The sequence below is a fragment of the Hyperolius riggenbachi genome, chromosome 10 (assembly GCF_040937935.1).
Source record: "Hyperolius riggenbachi isolate aHypRig1 chromosome 10, aHypRig1.pri, whole genome shotgun sequence".
NCBI classification, from domain to species: Eukaryota; Metazoa; Chordata; class Amphibia; order Anura; family Hyperoliidae; genus Hyperolius; species Hyperolius riggenbachi.
Window position 1 is genome coordinate 293840975 of NC_090655.1, and position 21117 is coordinate 293862091.

The 21117-nt window shown below is 44.3% G+C and overlaps 1 protein-coding gene across 2 annotated transcripts in view; it reads right to left on the bottom strand.

The window, feature by feature from the left end:
• Positions 1-21117, bottom strand: part of LOC137535602 (zinc finger protein 585A-like) — a 393680-nt gene that overhangs the window by 330665 nt on the left and 41898 nt on the right. The window contains exon 2 of one of the 2 annotated variants that reach the window (XM_068257457.1): positions 102-1799. The exons of the other annotated variant lie outside the window; for it this stretch is intronic. Coding sequence (XP_068113558.1) covers positions 102-1799 — 1698 coding nt within the window. The remainder of the gene's footprint in view (positions 1-101; positions 1800-21117) is intronic. 2 annotated transcript variants of the gene reach the window in all.

A 21117-nucleotide genomic window follows, 5' to 3' on the forward strand; every position in this document is an offset into this window, starting at 1 on the left:
TGAGCCTTACTTATCCGCTGTGTGACATCTCTCATGTCTGACAAGCTGTGGTTTCCATACAAAACATTTCCCACACTCAGCACATGAATAGGGCTTCTCACCAGTGTGAATTCTCTCATGTTGGACAAGATGTGATTTAAGTGAAAAACATTTCCCACACTCAGCACATGAATAGGGCTTCTCACCAGTGTGGGATCTCTCATGTGTGACAAGGTATGATTTATAAGCAAAACATTTCCCACACTCAGCACATGAATGGGGTTTCTCTCCAGTGTGAGATCTCTTATGTTTATCAAGATGTGTTTTCCGTGCAAAACTTTTCCAACACTCAGCACATAAATAGGGCTTTTCACCAGTGTGAGATCTCTCATGTATGACGAGATGTGATTTTTGCCCAAAACATTTCCCACACTCAGCACATGAATAGGGCTTCTCACCAGTATGAATTTTCTCATGTTTCACAAGATGTGATGTATCTCTAAAACATTTTCCACACTCAGAACATGAATAGGGCATCTCACCAGTGTGAGATCTCTCATGAGTGACAAGGTCTCTTTTCTGCCCAAAACATTTCCCACACTCAGAACATGAAAAGGGCTTCTCACCAGTGTGAGATCTCTCATGTATGACAAGCAGTGATTTCTTTACAAAACATTTCCCACACTCAGCACATGAATAGGGCTTCTCACCAGTGTGAGATCTCTCATGAGTGACAAGGTCTCTTTTCTGCCCAAAACATTTCCCACACTCAGAACATGAAAAGGGCTTCTCACCAGTGTGAGATCTCTCATGTATGACAAGCAGTGATTTCTTTACAAAACATTTCCCACACTCAGCACATGAATAGGGCTTCTCACCAGTGTGAGATCTCTCATGAGTGACAAGGTCTCTTTTCTGCCCAAAACATTTCCCACACTCAGAACATGAAAAGGGCTTCTCACCAGTGTGAGATCTCTCATGAGTGACAAGGTCTCTTTTCTGCCCAAAACATTTCCCACACTCAGAACATGAAAAGGGCTTCTCACCAGTGTGACATCTCTCATGAGTGACAAGGTCTCTTTTCTGCCCAAAACATTTCCCACACACAGAACATGAAAAGGGCTTCTCACCAGTGTGACATCTCTCATGTATGACAAGATGTGATTTCCGTCCAAAACATTTCCCACACTCAGCACATGAATAGGGCTTCTCACCTGTGTGAGATCTCTCATGAATACGAACCTCTGATTTCCGTCCGTAACATTTCCCACACTCAGCACATGAATATGGCTTCTCACCAGTGTGACATCTCTCATGCATGACAATATATGATTTCTGTGCAAAACATTTCCCACACTCAGCACATGAAAAGGGTTTCTCACCAGTGTGAGATCTCTCATGTATGACAAGCTCCCCTTTAGAATTAAAACATTTCCCACACTCAGCACATGAATAGGGCTTCTCACCAGTGTGAGATCTCTCATGCATGACAAGGTATGATTTCTGTGCATAACATTTCCCACACTCAGCACATGGATAGGGCTTCTCACCAGTGTGAGTTCTCTCGTGTCTGACAAGATTTGATTTCCATACAAAACATTTCCCACACGTGGAACAGGAATAAGACCCTCCAGCAGGGGGAGAGCTGTGCTGGGTATGAGGCCCCTCAGGGTTAGACCGGTGAGGGGAGTCTGGGGGAATATTTGGGGTCACCAGGATATCTGCAGGAGACTCTTGTCCAGTGACATTATCATCCGTTGTACAGTCTGTGGATACAGAGAAACAAGTCTCTGAGAGGTTCCTGATGCCGGGACTCCGCACTGCAAATAGAGAAACATCATCACTTTCTGTTAAGAGAATTCTGAGGGGAGGAGCAATTATCATTAGGGAGGGTCAGTGACCTGCTGATAATTCCAAGTTGGTGCAAAGTATATGCAGAGTGGAAATGGGCCAGATGCAGCAGCTGCATAACTTTGCATATAATTAGTATACAATTTGCACCATCTCAGAGCTATTTGCATGTCACTCACCCTCCCCACAGCTTAAGCATTGGCCATACATGGAAAGCAGAAAAATTGTAGAGCTTGATGAGACAATGGCAGCAATGTGTTACTCCTGTGATAACAGACCTCTATGTACTTATAGCAAGACATCTGTGTTATGTTTGTAGAGCAATGTGGTGTCACTTACACATTCTTATTACCATTGTATCCTCGTGTCACTCATGTGCCCCTTGTAATGTCCCTTTATCTCTCTCTTGTCCCCAATTGTGCAAATAAAGATATTGTCACCATTTATGTCATGGAGACCCTAAACCACTAATACTGCTGTAGCTGGATATATATATATATAATCTAATACATAAGTCTCCCCCTACTGTGACCAATCTGTGTACAGTAATGTACAGTGACCATTATCAGCTTATTACAGGCCAGTAACACTAAGTCACCCCCTACTGTGACCAATCTGTGTACAGTAATGTACAGTGACCATTATCAGCTTATTACAGGCCAGTAACACTAAGTCACTCCTACTGTGACCAATCTGTGTACAGTAATGTACAGTGACCATTATCAGCTTATTACAGGCCAGTAACACTAAGTCACCCCCTACTGTGACCAATCTGTGTACAGTAATGTACAGTCACCATTATCAGCTTATTACAAGCCAGTAACACTAAGTCACCCATCTGTGTACAGTAATGTACAGTGACCATTATCAGCTTATTACAGGCCAGTAACACTAAGTCATCCCTACTGTGACCAATCTGTGTACAGTAATGTACAGTGACCATTATCAGCTTATTACAGGCCAGTAACACTAAGTCACCACCTACTGTGACGAATCTGTGTACAGTAATGTATAGTGACCATTATCAGCTTATTACAGGCCGGAAACACTAAGTCAATCCCTACTGTGACCAATCTGTGTACAGTAATGTACAGTGACCATTATCAGCTTATTACAGGCCGGTAACACTAAGTCACTCCTACTGTGACCAATCTGTGTATAGTAATGTACGGGAAACATTATCAGCTTATTACAGGCTGGTAACACTAAGTCACCCCTACTGTGACGAATCTGTGTACGGTAACGAACAGTGACCATTATCAGCTTATTACAGGCTGGTAACACTAAGTCAGCCCTACTGTGACCAATCTGTGTACAGTAATGTATAGTGACCATTATCAGCTTATTACAGGCTGGTAACACTAAGTCAGCCCTACTGTGACCAATCTGTGTACAGTAATGTACAGTGACCATTATCAGCTTATTACTGGCCAGTAACACTAAGTCACCCCTACTGTGACCAATCTGTGTACAGTAATGTACAGTGACCATTATCAGCTTATTACAGGCTGGTAACACTAAGTCAGCCCTACTGTGACCAATCTGTGTACAGTTATGTACTGTGACCATTATCAGCTTATTACAGGCCAGTAACACTAAGTCACCCCTACTGTGACCAATCTGTGTACAGTAATGTACAGTGACCATTATCAGCTTATTACAGGCCGGTAACACTAAGTCACCCCTACTGTGACCAATCTGAGTACAGTAATGTACAGTGACCATTATCAGCTTATTACAGGCCAGTAACACTAAGTCACCCCTACTGTGACCAATCTGTGTACAGTAATGTACAGTGACCATTATCAGCTTATTACAGGCCAGTAACACTAAGTCACCCCTACTGTGACCAATCTGTGTACAGTAATGTACAGTGACCATTATCAGCTTATTACAGGCCAGTAACACTAAGTCACCCCTACTGTGACCAATCTGTGTACAGTAATGTACAGTGACCATTATCAGCTTATTACAGGCTAGTAACACTAAGTCACCCCTACTGTGACGAATCTGTGTACGGTAACGAACAGTGACCATTATCAGCTTATTACAGGCCAGTAACACTAAGTCACCCCAACTGTGGCCAATCTGTGTACAGTAATGTACAGTGACCATTATCAGCTTATTACAGACCAGTAACATTAAGTCACCCCTACTGTGACCAATCTGTGTACAGTAATGTACAGTGACCATTATCAGCTTATTACAGGCCAGTAACACTAAGTCACCCCTACTGTGACCAATCTGTGTACAGTAATGTACAGTGACCATTATCAGCTTATTACAGGCCAGTAACACTAAGTCACCACCTACTGTGACCAATCTGTGTACAGTAATGTATAGTGACCATTATCAGCTTATTACAGGCCGGTAACACTAAGTCAATCCCTACTGTGACCAATCTGTGTACAGTAATGTACAGTGACCATTATCAGCTTATTACAGGCCGGTAACACTAAGTCACTCCTACTGTGACCAATCTGTGTATAGTAATGTACGGGAAACATTATCAGCTTATTACAGGCTGGTAACACTAAGTCACCCCTACTGTGACGAATCTGTGTACGGTAACGAACAGTGACCATTATCAGCTTATTACAGGCTGGTAACACTAAGTCAGCCCTACTGTGACCAATCTGTGTACAGTAATGTACAGTGACCACTATCACCTTATTACAGGCCACTAACACTAAGTCACCCCTACTGTGACTAATCTGTGTACAGTAATGTACAGTGACCATTATCAGCTTATTACAGGCTGGTAACACTAAGTCACCCATCTGTGTACAGTAATGTACAGTGACCATTATCAGCTTATTACAGGCCAGTAACACTAAGTTATCCCTACTGTGACCAATCTGTGTACAGTAATGTACAGTGACCATTATCAGCTTATTACAGGCCGGTAACACTAAGTCACCACTACTGTGACCAATCTGTGTACAGTAATGTACAGTGACCATTATCAGCTTATTACAGGCCGGTAACACTAAGTCACCACTACTGTGACCAATCTGTGTACAGTAATGTACAGTGACCATTATCAGCTTATTACAGGCCAGTAACACTAAATCACCCCTACTGTGACCAATCTGTGTACAGTAATGTACAGTGACCATTATCAGCTTATTACAGGCCGGTAACACTAAGTCACCACTACTGTGACCAATCTGTGTACAGTAATGTACAGTGACCATTATCAGCTTATTACAGGCCGGTAACACTAAGTCACCACTACTGTGACCAATCTGTGTACAGTAATGTACAGTGACCATTATCAGCTTATTACAGGCCGGTAACACTAACTCCCCCTACTGTGATCAATCTGTGTACAGTAATGTACAGTGACAATTATCAGCTTATTACAGGACGGTAACACTAATTCACCCCTACTGTGACCAATCTGTGTACAGTAATGTACAGTGACCATTATCAGCTTATTACAGACCAGTAACACTAACTCCCCCTACTGTGGCTAATCTGTGTACAGTAATGTACAGTGACCATTATCAGCTTATTACAGGCCGGTAACACTAAGTCACCAGTACTGTGGCCAATCTGTGTACAGTAATGTACAGTGACCATTATCAGCTTAATACAGGCCGGTAACACTAAGTCACCCCTACGGTGACCAATCTGTGTACAGTAATGTACAGTGACCATTATCAGCTTATTACAGGACGGTAACACGAAGTCACCACTACTGTGACCAATCTGTGTACAGTAATGTACAGTGACCATTATCAGTTTATTACAGACCAGTAACACTAAGTCACCCCTACTGTGACCAATCTGTGTACAGTAATGTACAGTGACCATTATCAGTTTATTACAGACCAGTAACACTAAGTCACCCCTACTGTGATCAATCTGTGTACAGTAATGTACAGTGACCATTATCAACTAATTACAGGACGGTAACACTAATTCACCAGTACTGTGGCCAATCTGTGTACAGTAATGTACAGTGACCATTATCAGCTTATTACTGGCCGGTAACACTAAGTCATCCCTACTGTGACCAATCTGTGTACAGTAATGTACAGTGACCATTATCAGTTTATTACAGGACAGTAACACTAAGTCACCCCTACTGTGACCAATCTGTGTACAGTAATGTACAGTGACCATTATCAGCTTATTACAGACCGGTAATACTAAGTAACTCCTACTGTGACCAATCTGTTTACAGTAATATACAGTGACCATTATCAGCTTATTACAGGCCAGTAACACTAAGTCACCACTACTGTGACCAATCTGTGTACAGTAATGTACAGTGACCATTATCAGTTTATTACAGACCAGTAACACTAACTCCCCCTACTGTGATCAATCTGTGTACAGTAATGTACAGTGACCATTATCAGCTTATTACAGGCCGGTAACACTAAGTAACTCTTACTGTGACCAATCTGTTTACAGTAATATACAGTGACCATTATCAGCTTATTACAGGCCGGTAACACTAAGTCACCCCTACTGTGACCAATCTGTGTACAGTAATGTACAGTGACCATTATCAGCTTATTACAGGACGGTAACACTAAGTCACCGCTACTGTGACCAATCTGTGTACAGTAATGTACAGTGACCATTATCAGTTTATTACAGACCAGTAACACTAACTCCCCCTACTGTGATCAATCTGTGTACAGTAATGTACAGTGATCATTATCAACTAATTACAGGACGGTAACACTAAGTCAACAGTACTGTGGCCAATCTGTGTACAGTAATGTACAGTAACCATTATCAGCTTATTACAGGCCGGTAACACTAAGTCATCCCTACTGTGACCAATCTGTGTACAGTAATGTACAGTGACCATTATCAGTTTATTACAGGACAGTAACACTAAGTCACCCCTACTGTGACCAATCTGTGTACAGTAATGTACAGTGACCATTATCAGCTTATTACAGACCGGTAACACTAAGTAACTCCTACTGTGACCAATCTGTTTACAGTAATATACAGTGACCATTATCAGCTTATTACAGGCCAGTAACACTAAGTCACCACTACTGTGACCAATCTGTGTACAGTAATGTACAGTGACCATTATCAGTTTATTACAGACCAGTAACACTAACTCCCCCTACTGTGATCAATCTGTGTACAGTAATGTACAGTGACCATTATCAGCTTATTACAGGCCGGTAACACTAAGTAACTCCTACTGTGACCAATCTGTTTACAGTAATATACAGTGACCATTATCAGCTTATTACAGGCCGGTAACACTAAGTCGCCAGTACTGTGGCCAATCTGTGTACAGTAATGTACAGTGACCATTATCAGCTTATTACAGGCCGGTAACACTAAGTCACCCCTACTGTGACCAATCTGTGTACAGTAATGTACAGTGACCATTATCAGCTTATTACAGGACGGTAACACTAACTCCCCCTACTGTGATCAACCTGTGTACAGTAATGTACAGTGATCATTATCAACTAATTACAGGACGGTAACACTAAGTCACCAGTACTGTGGCCAATCTGTGTACAGTAATGTACAGTAACCATTAGCTTATTACAGGCCGGTAACACTAAGTCATCCCTACTGTGACCAATCTGTGTACAGTAATGTACAGTGACCATTATCAGCTTATTACAGGACAGTAACACTAAGTCAGCCCTACTGTGACCAATCTGTGTACAGTAATGTACAGTGACCATTATCACCTTATTACAGGCCAGTAACACTAAGTCATCCCTACTGTGACCAATCTGTGTACAGTAATGTACAGTGACCATTATCACCTTATTACAGGCCAGTAACACTAAGTCACCCCTACTGTGACCAATCTGTGTACAGTAATGTACAGTGACCATTATCACCTTATTACAGGCCGGTAACACTAAGTCACCACTACTGTGACCAATCTGTGTACAGTAATGTACAGTGACCATTATCAGCTTATTACAGGCTGGTAACACTAAGTCACCACTACTGTGACCAATCTGTGTACAGTAATGTACAGTGACCATTATCAGCTTATTACAGGACGGTAACACTAAGTCACCAGTACTGTGGCCAATCTGTGTACAGTAATGTACAGTAACCATTAGCTTATTACAGGCCGGTAACACTAAGTCATCCCTACTGTGACCAATCTGTGTACAGTAATGTACAGTGACCATTATTAGCTTATTACAGGACAGTAACACTAAGTCAGCCCTACTGTGACCAATCTGTGTACAGTAATGTACAGTGACCATTATCACCTTATTACAGGCCAGTAACACTAAGTCATCCCTACTGTGACCAATCTGTGTACAGTAATGTACAGTGACCATTATCACCTTATTACAGGCCAGTAACACTAAGTCACCCCTACTGTGACCAATCTGTGTACAGTAATGTACAGTGACCATTATCACCTTATTACAGGCCGGTAACACTAAGTCACCACTACTGTGACCAATCTGTGTACAGTAATGTACAGTGACCATTATCAGCTTATTACAGGCTGGTAACACTAAGTCATCCCTACTGTGACCAATCTGTGTACAGTAATGTACAGTGACCATTATCAGCTTATTACAGACCAGTAACACTAAGTCACTCCTACTGTGACCAATCTGTGTACAGTAATGTGCAGTGACTATTATCAGCTTATTACAGGCTGATAACACTAAGTCATCCCTACTGTGACCAATCTGTGTACAGTAATGTACAGTGACCATTATCAGCTTATTACAGGCTGGTAACAATAAGTCACCCCTACTGTGGCCAATCTGTGTACAGTAATGTGCAGGGACCATTATCAGCTTATTACAGGCCAGTAACACTAAGTCACCCCCTACTGTGACCAATCTGTGTACAGTAATGTACAGTGACCATTATCAGCTTATTACAGGCCGGTAACACTAAGTCATCCCTACTGTGACCAATCTGTGTACAGTAATGTACAGTGACCATTATCAGTTTATTACAGACCAGTAACACTAACTCCCCCTACTGTGATCAATCTGTGTACAGTAATGTACAGTGACCATTATCAGCTTATTACAGGCCAGTAACACTAAGTAACTCCTACTGTGACCAATCTGTTTACAGTAATATACAGTGACCATTATCAGCTTATTACAGGCCGGTAACATTAAGTCACCACTACTGTGACCAATCTGTGTACAGTAATGTACAGTGACCATTATCAGCTTATTACAGGCCGGTAACACTAAGTCACCACTACTGTGACCAATCTGTGTACAGTAATGTACAGTGACCATTATCAGCTTATCACAGACCAGTAACACTAACTCCCCCTACTGTGATCAATCTGTGTACAGTAATGTACAGTGACCATTATCAGCTTATTACTGGCCGGTAACACTAAGTCACCACTACTGTGACCAATCTGTGTACAGTAATGTACAGTGACCATTATCAGCTTATTACAGGCCGGTAACACTAAGTCACCACTACTGTGACCAATCTGTGTACAGTAATGTACAGTGACCTTTATCAGCTTATTACAGACCAGTAACACTAACTCCCCCTACTGTGGCCAATCTGTGTACAGTAATGTACAGTGACCATTATCAGCTTATTACAGGCCGGTAACACTAAGTCACCCGTACTGTGACCAATCTGTGTACAGTAATGTACAGTGACCATTATCAGCATATTACAGGACGGTAACACTAAGTAACCCCTACTGTGACCAATCTGTGTACAGTAATGTACAGTGACCATTATCAGTTTATTACAGACCAGTAACACTAACTCCCCCTACTGTGATCAATCTGTGTACAGTAATGTACAGTGATCATTATCAACTAATTACAGGACGGTAACACTAAGTCACCAGTACTGTGGCCAATCTGTGTACAGTAATGTACAGTAACCATTAGCTTATTACAGGTCGGTAACACTAAGTCATCCCTACTGTGACCAATCTGTGTACAGTAATGTACAGTGACCATTATCATCTTATTACAGGATAGTAACACTAAGTCACCCCTACTGTGACCAATCTGTGTACAGTAATGTACAGTGACCATTATCACCTTATTACAGGCCGGTAACACTAAGTCACCCCTACTGTGACCAATCTGTGTACAGTAATGTACAGTGACCACTATCACCTTATTACAGGACGCTAACACTAAGTCACCACTACTGTGACCAATCTGTGTACAGTAATGTACAGTGACCATTATCAGCTTATTACTGGCCGGTAACACTAAGTCACCACTACTGTGACCAATCTGTGTACAGTAATGTACAGTGACCATTATCAGCTTATTACAGACCAGTAACACTAACTCCCCTACTGTGACCAGTCTGTGTACAGTAATGTACAGTGACCATTATCAGCTTATTACAGGCTGATAACACTAAGTCATCTCTACTGTGACCAATCTGTGTACAGTAATGTACAGTGACCATCATCAACTTATTACAGTACGGTAACACTAAGTCACCCCTACTGTGGCCAATCTGTGTACAGTAATGTACAGTGACCATTATCAGCTGATTACAGGCCAGTAACACTAAGTCACCCCTACTGTGACCAATCTGTGTACAGTAATGTACAGTAACCATTATCAGCTTATTACAGGCCAGTAACACTGTCACCTCTACTGTGACCAATCTGTGTACAGTAATGTACAGTGACCATCATCAACTTATTACAGGACGGTAACAATAAGTCACCCCTACTGTGGCCAATCTGTGTACAGTAATGTACAGTGACCATTATCAGCTTATTACAGGCCAGTAACACTAAGTCACCCCCTACTGTGACCAATCTGTGTACAGTAATGTACAGTGACCATTATCAGCTTATTACAAGCCGGTAACACTAAGTCACCCCTACTGTGACCAATCTGTGTACAGTAATGTACAGTGACCATTATCAGCTTATTGCAGGCCGGTAACACTAAGTCACCCCTACTGTGACCAATCTGTGTACAGTAATGTACAGTGACCATTATCAGCTTATTACAGGCCAGTAACACTAAGTCACCCCCTACTGTGACCAATCTGTGTACAGTAATGTACAGTGACCATTATCAGCTTATTACAGGCCGGTAACACTAAGTCATCCCTACTGTGACCAATCTGTGCACAGTAATGTACAGTGACCATTATCAGTTTATTACAGACCAGTAACACTAACTCCCCCTACTGTGATCAATCTGTGTACAGTGATGTACAGTGACCATTATCAGCTTATTACAGGCCAGTAACACTAAGTAACTCCTACTGTGACCAATCTGTTTACAGTAATATACAGTGACCATTATCAGCTTATTACAGGCCGGTAACACTAAGTCACCACTACTGTGACCAATCTGTGTACAGTAATGTACAGTGACCATTATCAGCTTATTACAGGCCGGTAACACTAAGTCACCACTACTGTGACCAATCTGTGTACAGTAATGTACAGTGACCATTATCAGCTTATTACAGACCAGTAACACTAACTCCCCCTACTGTGATCAATCTGTGTACAGTAATGTACAGTGACCATTATTAGCGTAGTACAGGCTGATAACACTAAGTCACCCCCTACTCTGACCAATCTGTGTACAGTAATGTACAGTGACCATTATCAACTTATTACAGGACGGTAACACTAAGTCACCCCTACTGTGACCAATCTGTGTACAGTAATGTACAGTGACCATTATCAGCTTATTACAGACCAGTAACACTAACTCCCCCTACTGTGGCCAATCTGTGTACAGTAATGTACAGTGACCATTATCAGCTTATTACAGGCCGGTAACACTAAGTCACCAGTACTGTGGCCAATCTGTGTACAGTAATGTACAGTGACCATTATCAGCTTAATACAGGCCGGTTACACTAAGTCACCCCTACTGTGACCAATCTGTGTACAGTAATGTACAGTGACCATTATCAGCTTATTACAGGACGGTAATACTAAGTCACCCCTACTGTGACCAATCTGTGTACAATAATGTACAGTGACCATTATCAGCTTATTACAGACCAGTAACACTAACTCCCCCTACTGTGGCCAATCTGTGTACAGTAATGTACAGTGACCATTATCAGCTTATTACGGGCCGGTAACACTAAGTCACCAGTACTGTGGCCAATCTGTGTACAGTAATGTACAGTGACCATTATCAGCTTAATACAGGCCGGTAACACTAAGTCACCCCTACTGTGACCAATCTGTGTACAGTAATGTACAGTGACCATTATCAGCTTATTACAGGACGGTAACACTAAGTCACCCCTACTGTGACCAATCTGTGTACAGTAATGAACAGTGACCATTATCAGCTTATTACAGGCCGGTAACACTAAGTAACTCCTACTGTGACCAATCTGTTTACAGTAATATACAGTGACCATTATCAGGTTGATACAGGCCAGTAACACTAAGTCACCACTGCTGTGACCAATCTGTGTACAGTAATGTACAGTGACCATTATCAGTTTATTACAGACCAGTAACACTAACTCCCCCTACTGTGACCAATCTGTTTACAGTAATATACAGTGACCATTATCAGCTTATTACAGGCCGGTAACACTAAGTCACCAGTACTGTGGCCAATCTGTGTACAGTAATGTACAGTGACCATTATCAGCCTATTACAGGCCGGTAACACTAAGTCACCCCTACTGTGACCAATCTGTGTACAGTAATGTACAGTGACCATTATCAGCATATTACAGGACGGTAACACTAATTCACCCCTACTGTGACCAATCTGTTTACAGTAATGTACAGTGACCATTATCAGTTTATTACAGACCAGTAACACTAACTCCCCCTACTGTGATCAATCTGTGTACAGTAATGTACAGTGATCATTATCAACTAATTACAGGACGGTAACACTAAGTCACCAGTACTGTGGCCAATCTGTGTACAGTAATGTACAGTGACCATTATCAGCTTATTACAGGCCGGTAACACTAAGTCACCCCTACTGTGACCAATCTGTGTACAGTAATGTACAGTGACCATTATCAGCATATTACAGGACGGTAACACTAATTCACCCCTACTGTGACCAATCTGTGTACAGTAATGTACAGTGACCATTATCAGTTTATTACAGACCAGTAACACTAACTCCCCCTACTGTGACCAATCTGTGTACAGTAATGTACAGTGACCATTATCAGCATATTACAGGCCGGTAACACTAAGTCACCCCTACTGTGACCAATCTGTGTACAGTAATGTACAGTGACCATTATCAGCTTATTACAGGCTGGTAACACTAACTCCCCCTACTGTGACCAATCTGTGTACAGTAATGTACAGTGACCATTATCACCTTATTACAGGCCAGTAACACTAAGTCACCCCTACTGTGACCAATCTGTGTACAGTAATGTACAGTGACCATTATCAGCTTATTACAGACCAGTAACACTAACTCCCCCTACTGTGACCAATCTGTGTACAGTAATGTACAGTGACCATTATCAGCTTATTACAGGCCGGTAACACTAAGTAACTCCTACTGTGACCAATCTGTGTACAGTAATGCACCGTGACCATTATCAGCTTATTACAGGCCGGTAACACTAAGTCACCCCTACTGTGACCAATCTGTGTACAGTAATGTACAGTGACCTTTATCAGCTTATTACAGGCCAGCAACACTAAGTCACCCCAACTGTGACCAATCTGTGTACAGTAATGTACAGTGACCATTATCAGCTTATTACAGGCCAGTAACACTAAGTCACCAGTACTGTGACCAATCTGTGTACAGTAATGTACAGTGACCATTATCAGCTTATTACAGGCTGATAACACTAAGTCATCTCTACTGTGACCAATCTGTGTACAGTAATGTACAGTGACCATTATCAGCTTATTACAGGCCAGTAACACTAAGTCATCTCTACTGTGACCAATCTGTGTACAGTAATATACAGTGACCATTATCAGCTTATTACAGGCCGGTAACACTAAGTCACCAGTGCTGTGGCCAATCTGTGTACAGTAATGTACAGTGACCATTATCAGCTTATTACAGGCCGGTAACACTAAGTCACCCCTACTGTGGCCAATCTGTGTACAGTAATGTACAGTGACCATCATCAACTTATTACAGGCCGGTAACACTAAGTCACCCCTACTGTGACCAATCTGTGTACAGTAATGTACAGTGACCATTATCAGCTTATTACAGGCCGGTAACTCTAAGTCATCCCTACTGTGACCAATCTGTGTACAGTAATGTACAGAATCTCAGAATCAGAATCTCTTTTATTCGCCGAGTGTAACAGGTGTCACACCCGGAATTATTTCTGGCATACACGGCATGGCAGGGAACAACAGTTTACAAGCGGCTGTTAGTCATACAGATACATTGATACAAGGAAAGACAAAAAACACAAATTTAGCTATGCCACGGGGCAGGAGTGGCGAGAGTGGAAGGCTAGCGGGCTTCGCATGAGAGAGAGAGAGAGTTCAGGTGCAGTACAGCTTGAGGGAAGAAGGTATTCCTGTGCCTGGTGGTTCTAGTGGGGATGGTGCGGAAGCGACGGCCTAAGGGAAGCCGATTGAAGCGGTGCCAGCCAGGGTGTGAAGGGTCGATCACTATCTTATTTGCCCTGGACCACAGTCTGGAGGTGAACAAGAGGTCCAGTGGTGGCAGGGGTGACCCTATTATCTTCTCCGCAGAGTTGATAACCCTCTGAAGTTTGAGTCTGTCCCTTGCAGTGGCACCAGCATACCATACGATAATCGAGGAACAGAGGATCGACTCAATGGTGGCCGTGTAGAAGCAAGTCAACAGTTCCCGCGACATTCCAAACTTCCTAAGTTGTCTCAGGAAGTACATCCTTTGTTGCGCTTTCCTTTGAGTGTTTGTGGTGTTATCCACCCATTTCAAGTCATTTGTGATGATGGTGCCCAGGAACCGTACGCTAGACACCCTGTTAACCACAGTGCCCTCAATGGAGACAGGGTTGATTGTGGAAGGGCGCCTTCTAAAGTCAATAACCAGTTCAACTGTTTTCCCTGCGTTCAGTACCAGATTGTGTTCCTTACACCAATTGCAGATGCGTTCAATCTCGTTTCTGTAGTCATTCTCCCCATCATCCCCAATGAGGCCAAGGATGGTGGTGTCGTCTGCGAATTTAACGACCTTGACAGAGTTCGTGGATGAGGAACAGTCGTTCGTGTACAAGGAAAACAGGAACGGGGACAGCACACAACCTTGCGGGGCCCCCGTGTTGGTGGTTCTTTCCTGAGAGGAGCAGTTGCCGAGTTTAACTAGTTGTGTCCCGTTGGTGAGCAAGTCTTTAATCCAACCACATAGGGTGAAGTCGAGACCAAGTTGAGTGAGGTTGCCATGTAGGATGTTGGGGCAGATGGTATTAAAAGCAGAGCTGAAGTCAAGGAAGAGAATCCTTGCATAGGTGTCAGGTCTGTCCAGGTGTTCCATGATGTACGCCAGGCTGGTGTTTATGGCATCATCCGTGGACCTGTTTGCCCTGTAAGCAAATTGGAGTGGGTCCAGGCAGGCATCAGTGGAGCCCTTCAGGTAGGTGAGGACTAGTCTCTCGAAGGTTTTCATAATGGTGGGAGTTAGGGCCACAGGTCTGTAGTTATTTAGATCGGACAGCCCTGGTTTTTTGGGGACAGGAATGATCATGGATTTCTTGAGACAGGCGGGGACCTTGCCTTCTGCTAGTGATCTTTTGAATATGGACGCGAGGACAGGGGCCAGCTGGCTAGCGCAGCTTTTCAGGCAGGATGATGACACACCGTCCGGGCCTGAGGCTTTCCGTGGATTGGTCTTCCGTAGGAGCTTCAGGACATCGGCCTCGGAGACCCTCACTGGAGTAGAGGAGATCTGGGAAGGCTGGGTGGATGGAGGGACCCGTAACATGGATGCCTGGGTGCTGGGATGGGAGGGATCAGCTTCCTGGGTGCCAGGAGGGGAGGGGTTGTTTTCAAATCTGCAGTAAAACTTATTGAGCTCCTCCGCGAGTTCTCTGCTAGGTGAAGCTTGAGGGGGTTTGGCTTTAAAGTTAGTGGCTGCTTGGAGACCCTTCCAAACTTCTCTCGGGCTGTTGGACTGGAGGCTGAGCCTCAGCTTATTTGCGTAGTTGCGCTTTGCCGCTCTTAGCTCCCGATTTAGTGCGTTTCTGGCATCCCTGAACTCCTCTGGGGTGACGGATTTGTGAGCTTCCTCTTTGGATTTCCTGAGCCGGCGCAGCTTACCGTGAAACCAAGGTTTGTTATTCGGGAAGACTCTGAAGCTCTTTGTGGGAATACAGGACTCCTCACAGAAGCGGATGTAGGCGGTGACATTCTCAGTCCATTCATCCAGACTGGGGGCCTCCAGAGCAGACCAGTCGGTGCAGTCGAGGCAGCCCTGAAGTTGTAACTTAGCCTCATCTGACCACACTCTGGTGGTTCTGATGGTGGGCTTGGCTGACTCGAGTTGTCTTCTGTAGGTGGGGATCAAGTGGATAAGGCAGTGATCCGAGTTTCCCAGTGCAGCCCAACGATTTGCCTTGTACGCTTGATTGAGCACAGTGTAGCAGTGATCCAGGGTGTTCCCATTTCTCGTGGGACACGTGATGTGCTGTCTGTAGCGGGGCAGCTCCAGTCGAAGGTTAGCTCTGTTGAAGTCGCCTAAGATGATGAAGAGGGAGTCCGGGAGGGCTGTCTCCCACCGTTGGATGGAGTCTCCTACTGTGCGTAAGGCAGATTTGGTATAAGCATCTGGAGGTATGTAGACTCCTACAAAAACATAGGAGGAGAACTCCCTGGGTGAATATGCAGGCCTGCAGTTGACGAGAAGGAGTTCCACATCAGGGGAGCAGCTCTTGTGCAGGATGGTGGTGTTGGTACACCAGGCTGTGCTGATAAAGAGGCAGACACCTCCTCCTTTGCTTTTGCCGGAGAGAGCGTGATCGCGATCCGCTCGGAAGAGATTATATCCTGGGAGGAGGAGTGCATTGTCCGGGATTCCGTCATTTAGCCAGGTCTCAGTAAAGCAGAGGACTGGGGTGTTACTGCTAATCGGATTTTTACTGCCAAGCAGAATTTCAAGTTCATCCAGCTTGTTTGGGAGCGAGCGGACGTTGGCCAGGAGAATAGCAGGGATGGGTGAGCGCAAGCCCTTCCTTTTAAGTCTCTTTAGTGCGCCGGCCCTCCTCCCTCTGTGGCGGATTTTCCTGGGGGGCCATATGCACCTGCTGTTAAGGTGTTCCACATGGGCCCAAACTAAGTCTCGCAGGGGTGGTATGTTTGTGCAGCAAGCGTGGGCCTCCCATTCCAGGAGCTCAGCTCTGGAGTAGGAGATGGTGTGCCTCACTGGTGGGTGGTGGGGCATCTGCAGAACTATACCCGGCACAGCAGTGGATTGCTGGGTGGGGTAGGGGTAAGTGCACCACCGAATAATACTCCTATGAAGAGTAGGTGGCCCGTAATTGCAGGCTAGGTAGAGAGCACTATGAGTGCCAGCCAGGTCAGCAGAGCGGTATCAGTATTTAAGGAGGCAGAGTTCAGGGGGGGCTGGGGAGGTTGAGGCAGCTGGGCCCAACAACTATCAGCCTTTCTGCTTAAAAACAGATCTGTGTGTTACCCACAGTAGATGCAGCAAACATTAAAAGCAGTGAGAGCAGTAAAACAGTCCAGTGAAATGGTAAATGCACAGTAAGACAAATCAGTGCATTTACTTACAGTCTATGCAGGAGGTTGAAGGCCTTGTAGTTGCAGGGGTGCGTGGGTCCGCTCAGAGCCAGGGAACCCCTAAGCGTGCGTTCGGGCTGGAGGTTGGTTCTTGTCCTGTCCGGGTCCTGTAGTTGCGGCAGTGGAGCTGTAGAGTGGCAAGAGCTATTGCAGCTGAAGGCAGGACCCGTGCCAGGGGGTGCAGTGAAGTGAGCTCCTCGTGGTTGCCACGTGGTCCGGGCTGCAGAGGTCGGAGGTCAGGGCCGATTCCAGGTGTGCAGCGGCGGAGATGGGCTTTCCCTGGGCCGAGAGTGGTGCGGCTGGACTGGTGGTAGCGGTGGTGGAGGCCACAGACCGCCGCAGACTGAGCCGGGGTGTGATGTCGGACGGATCGCCAGGGTTTGCAGCAGGGCCAGCCAGAGGCAGGAGGCAGGACCAGTGCCGAGTGATGTGGGACGGATCGCCGGGGTTTGCAGCAGGGCCAGCCAGCGGCAGGAGCAGGGATCCGCTGCAGTGGCAGGAACGAGGATCGTCCGGGGAGCAGGTATGCTGATTCCAGCTGAGGCAGCAGGGCTCCAACCTTGGGTGGATTGCTTTGTTGCTGCCGGCGCAGTGCTGTGCTGCAAGCCCCAATTCCAAGGTCATGGAGGGGGACTTGCAGGATAAAACAAGCTAAACTAAAGCTAAAAACTAGACTAGGACTAAAAAACGAAAAACTAAAAAACAAAAAACTAAAGACTAAACTGAAACGCTAGAAGCTAAAAACTACTGCTAAAAACAACGCTAACAGCCAGAAAACTGGTAGTGTGCAGGAGCCGGTGTTACCGAGGCTGCCAGGCAGGCGCCATCCTGCCAGGCATGTGTGGAGGTAATGGTACAGTGACCATTATCAGCTTATTACAGGCCGGTAACACTAAGTCACCCCTACTGTGACCAATCTGTGTACAGTAATATACAGTGACCATTATCAGCTTATTACAGGCCAGTAACACTAAGTCACCCCTACTGTGACCAATCTATGTACAGTAATGTACAGTGACCATTATCAGCTTATTACAGGCCAGTAACACTAAGTCACCCCTACTGTGACCAATCTGTGTACAGTAATGTACAGTGACCATTATCAGCTTATTACAGGCCGGTAACACTAAGTCACCAGTGCCGTGGCCAATCTGTGTACAGTAATGTACAGTGACCATTACCAGCTTATTACAGGCCGGTAACACTAAGTAACCCCTACTGTGACCAATCTGTGTACAGTAATGTAAAGTGACCATTATCAGCTTATTACAGGCCAGTAACACTAAGTCACCCCTACTGTGACCAATCTGTGTACAGTAATGTACAGTGACCATTATCAGCTTATCACAGGCCAGTAACACTAAGTCACCCCTACTGTGACCAATCTGTGTACAGTAATGTACAGTGACCATTATCAGCTTATTACAGGCCGGTAACACTAAGTCACCAGTGCTGTGGCCAATCTGTGTACAGTAATGTACAGTGACCATTATCAGCTTATTACAGGCCGGTAACACTAAGTCATCCCTACTGTGACCAATCTGTGTACAGTAATGTACAGTGACCATTATCAGCTTATTACAGGCCAGAAACACTAAGTCACCCCCTACTGTGATCAATCTGTGTACAGTAATGTACAGTGACCACTATCAGCTTATTACAGGCCAGTAACACTAAGTCACCCCTACTGTGACCAATCTGTGTACAGTAATGTACAGTGACCATTATCAGCTTATTACAGGCCAGAAACACTAAGTCACCCCCTACTGTGATCAATCTGTGTACAGCAATGAACAGTGACCATTATCAGCTTATTACAGGCCAGAAACACTAAGTCACCCCTACTGTGACCAATCTGTGTACAGTAATGTACAGTGACCACTATCAGCTTATTACAGGCTGGTAACACTAAGTCACCCCTACTGTGATCAATCTGTGTACAGTAATGAACAGTGACCATTATCAGCTTATTACAGGCTGATAACACCAATTCACCCCTACTGTGACCAATCTGTGTACAGTAATGTACAGTGACCATTATCAGCTTATTACAGGCCAGTAACACTAAGTCATCCCTACTGTGACCAATCTGTATACAGTAATGTACAGGGACCATTATCAGCTTATTACAGTCCGGTAACACTAAGTAACCCCTACTGTGACCAATCTGTGTACAGTAATGTACAGTGACCATTATCAGCTTATTACAGGCTGGTAACACTAAGACACCCCTACTGTGACCAATCTGTGTACAGTAATGTACAGTGACCATTATCAGCTTATTACAGGCCAGTAACACTAAGTCACCCCCTACTGTGATCAATCTGTGTACAGTAATGAACAGTGACCATTATCAGCTTATTACAGGCCAGTAACACTAAGTCACCCCTACTGAGACCAATCTGTGTACAGTAATGTACAGTGACCATTATCAGCTTATTACAGGCTGGTAACACTAAGTCACCCCTACTGTGACCAATCTGTGTACAGTAATGTACAGTGACTATTATCAGCTTATTACAGGCTGGTAACACTAAGTCACCCCTACTGTGACCAATCTGTGTACGGTAATGTACAGTGACCATTATCAGCTTATCACAGGCTGGTAACACTAAGTCACCCCCTTACTGTGACCAATCTGTGAACAGTAATGTACAGTGACCATTATCAGCTTATTACAGGCCAGTAACACTAAGTCACCCCTACTGTGACCAATCTGTATACAGTAATGTACAGTGACCATTATCAGCTTATTACAGGCCGGTAACACTAAGTCACCTCTACTGTGACCAATCTGTGTACAGTAATGTACAGTGACCATTATCAGCTTATTACAGGCCAGTAACACTAAGTCACCCCTACTGTGACCAATCTGTGTACAGTAATGTACAGTGACCATTATCAGCTTATTATAGGCCGGTAACACTAAGTCACCCCTACTGTGACCAATCTGTGTACAGTAATGTACAGTGACCATTATCAGCTTATTACAGGCCAGTAACACTAAGTCACCCCTACTGTGACCAATCTGTGTACAGTAATGTACAGTGACCATTATCAGCTTATTACAGGCCGGTAACACTAAGTCACCCCTACTGTGACCAATCTGTGTACAGTAATGTACAGTGACCATTATCAGCTTATTACAGGCCGGTAACACTAAGTCACCCCTACTGTGACCAATCTGTGTACAGTAATGCACCGTGACCATTATCAGCTTATTACTGGCCGGTAACACTAAGTCACCCCTACTGTGACCAATCTGTGTACAGTAATGTACAGTGACCATTATCAGCTTATTACAGGCCAGTAACACTAAGTCACCCCTACTGTGACCAATCTGTGTACAGTAATGTACAGTGACCATTATCAGCTTATTACAGGCCGGTAACACTAAGTCACCCCTACTGTGACCAATCTGTGTACAGTAATGTACAGTGACCATTATCAGCTTATTACAGGCCGGTAACACTAAGTCACCCCTACTGTGACCAATCTGTGTACAGTAATGCACCGTGACCATTATCAGCTTATTACAGGCCGGTAACACTAAGTCACCCCTACTGTGACTAATCTGTGTACAGTAATGTACAGTGACCACTATCAGCTTA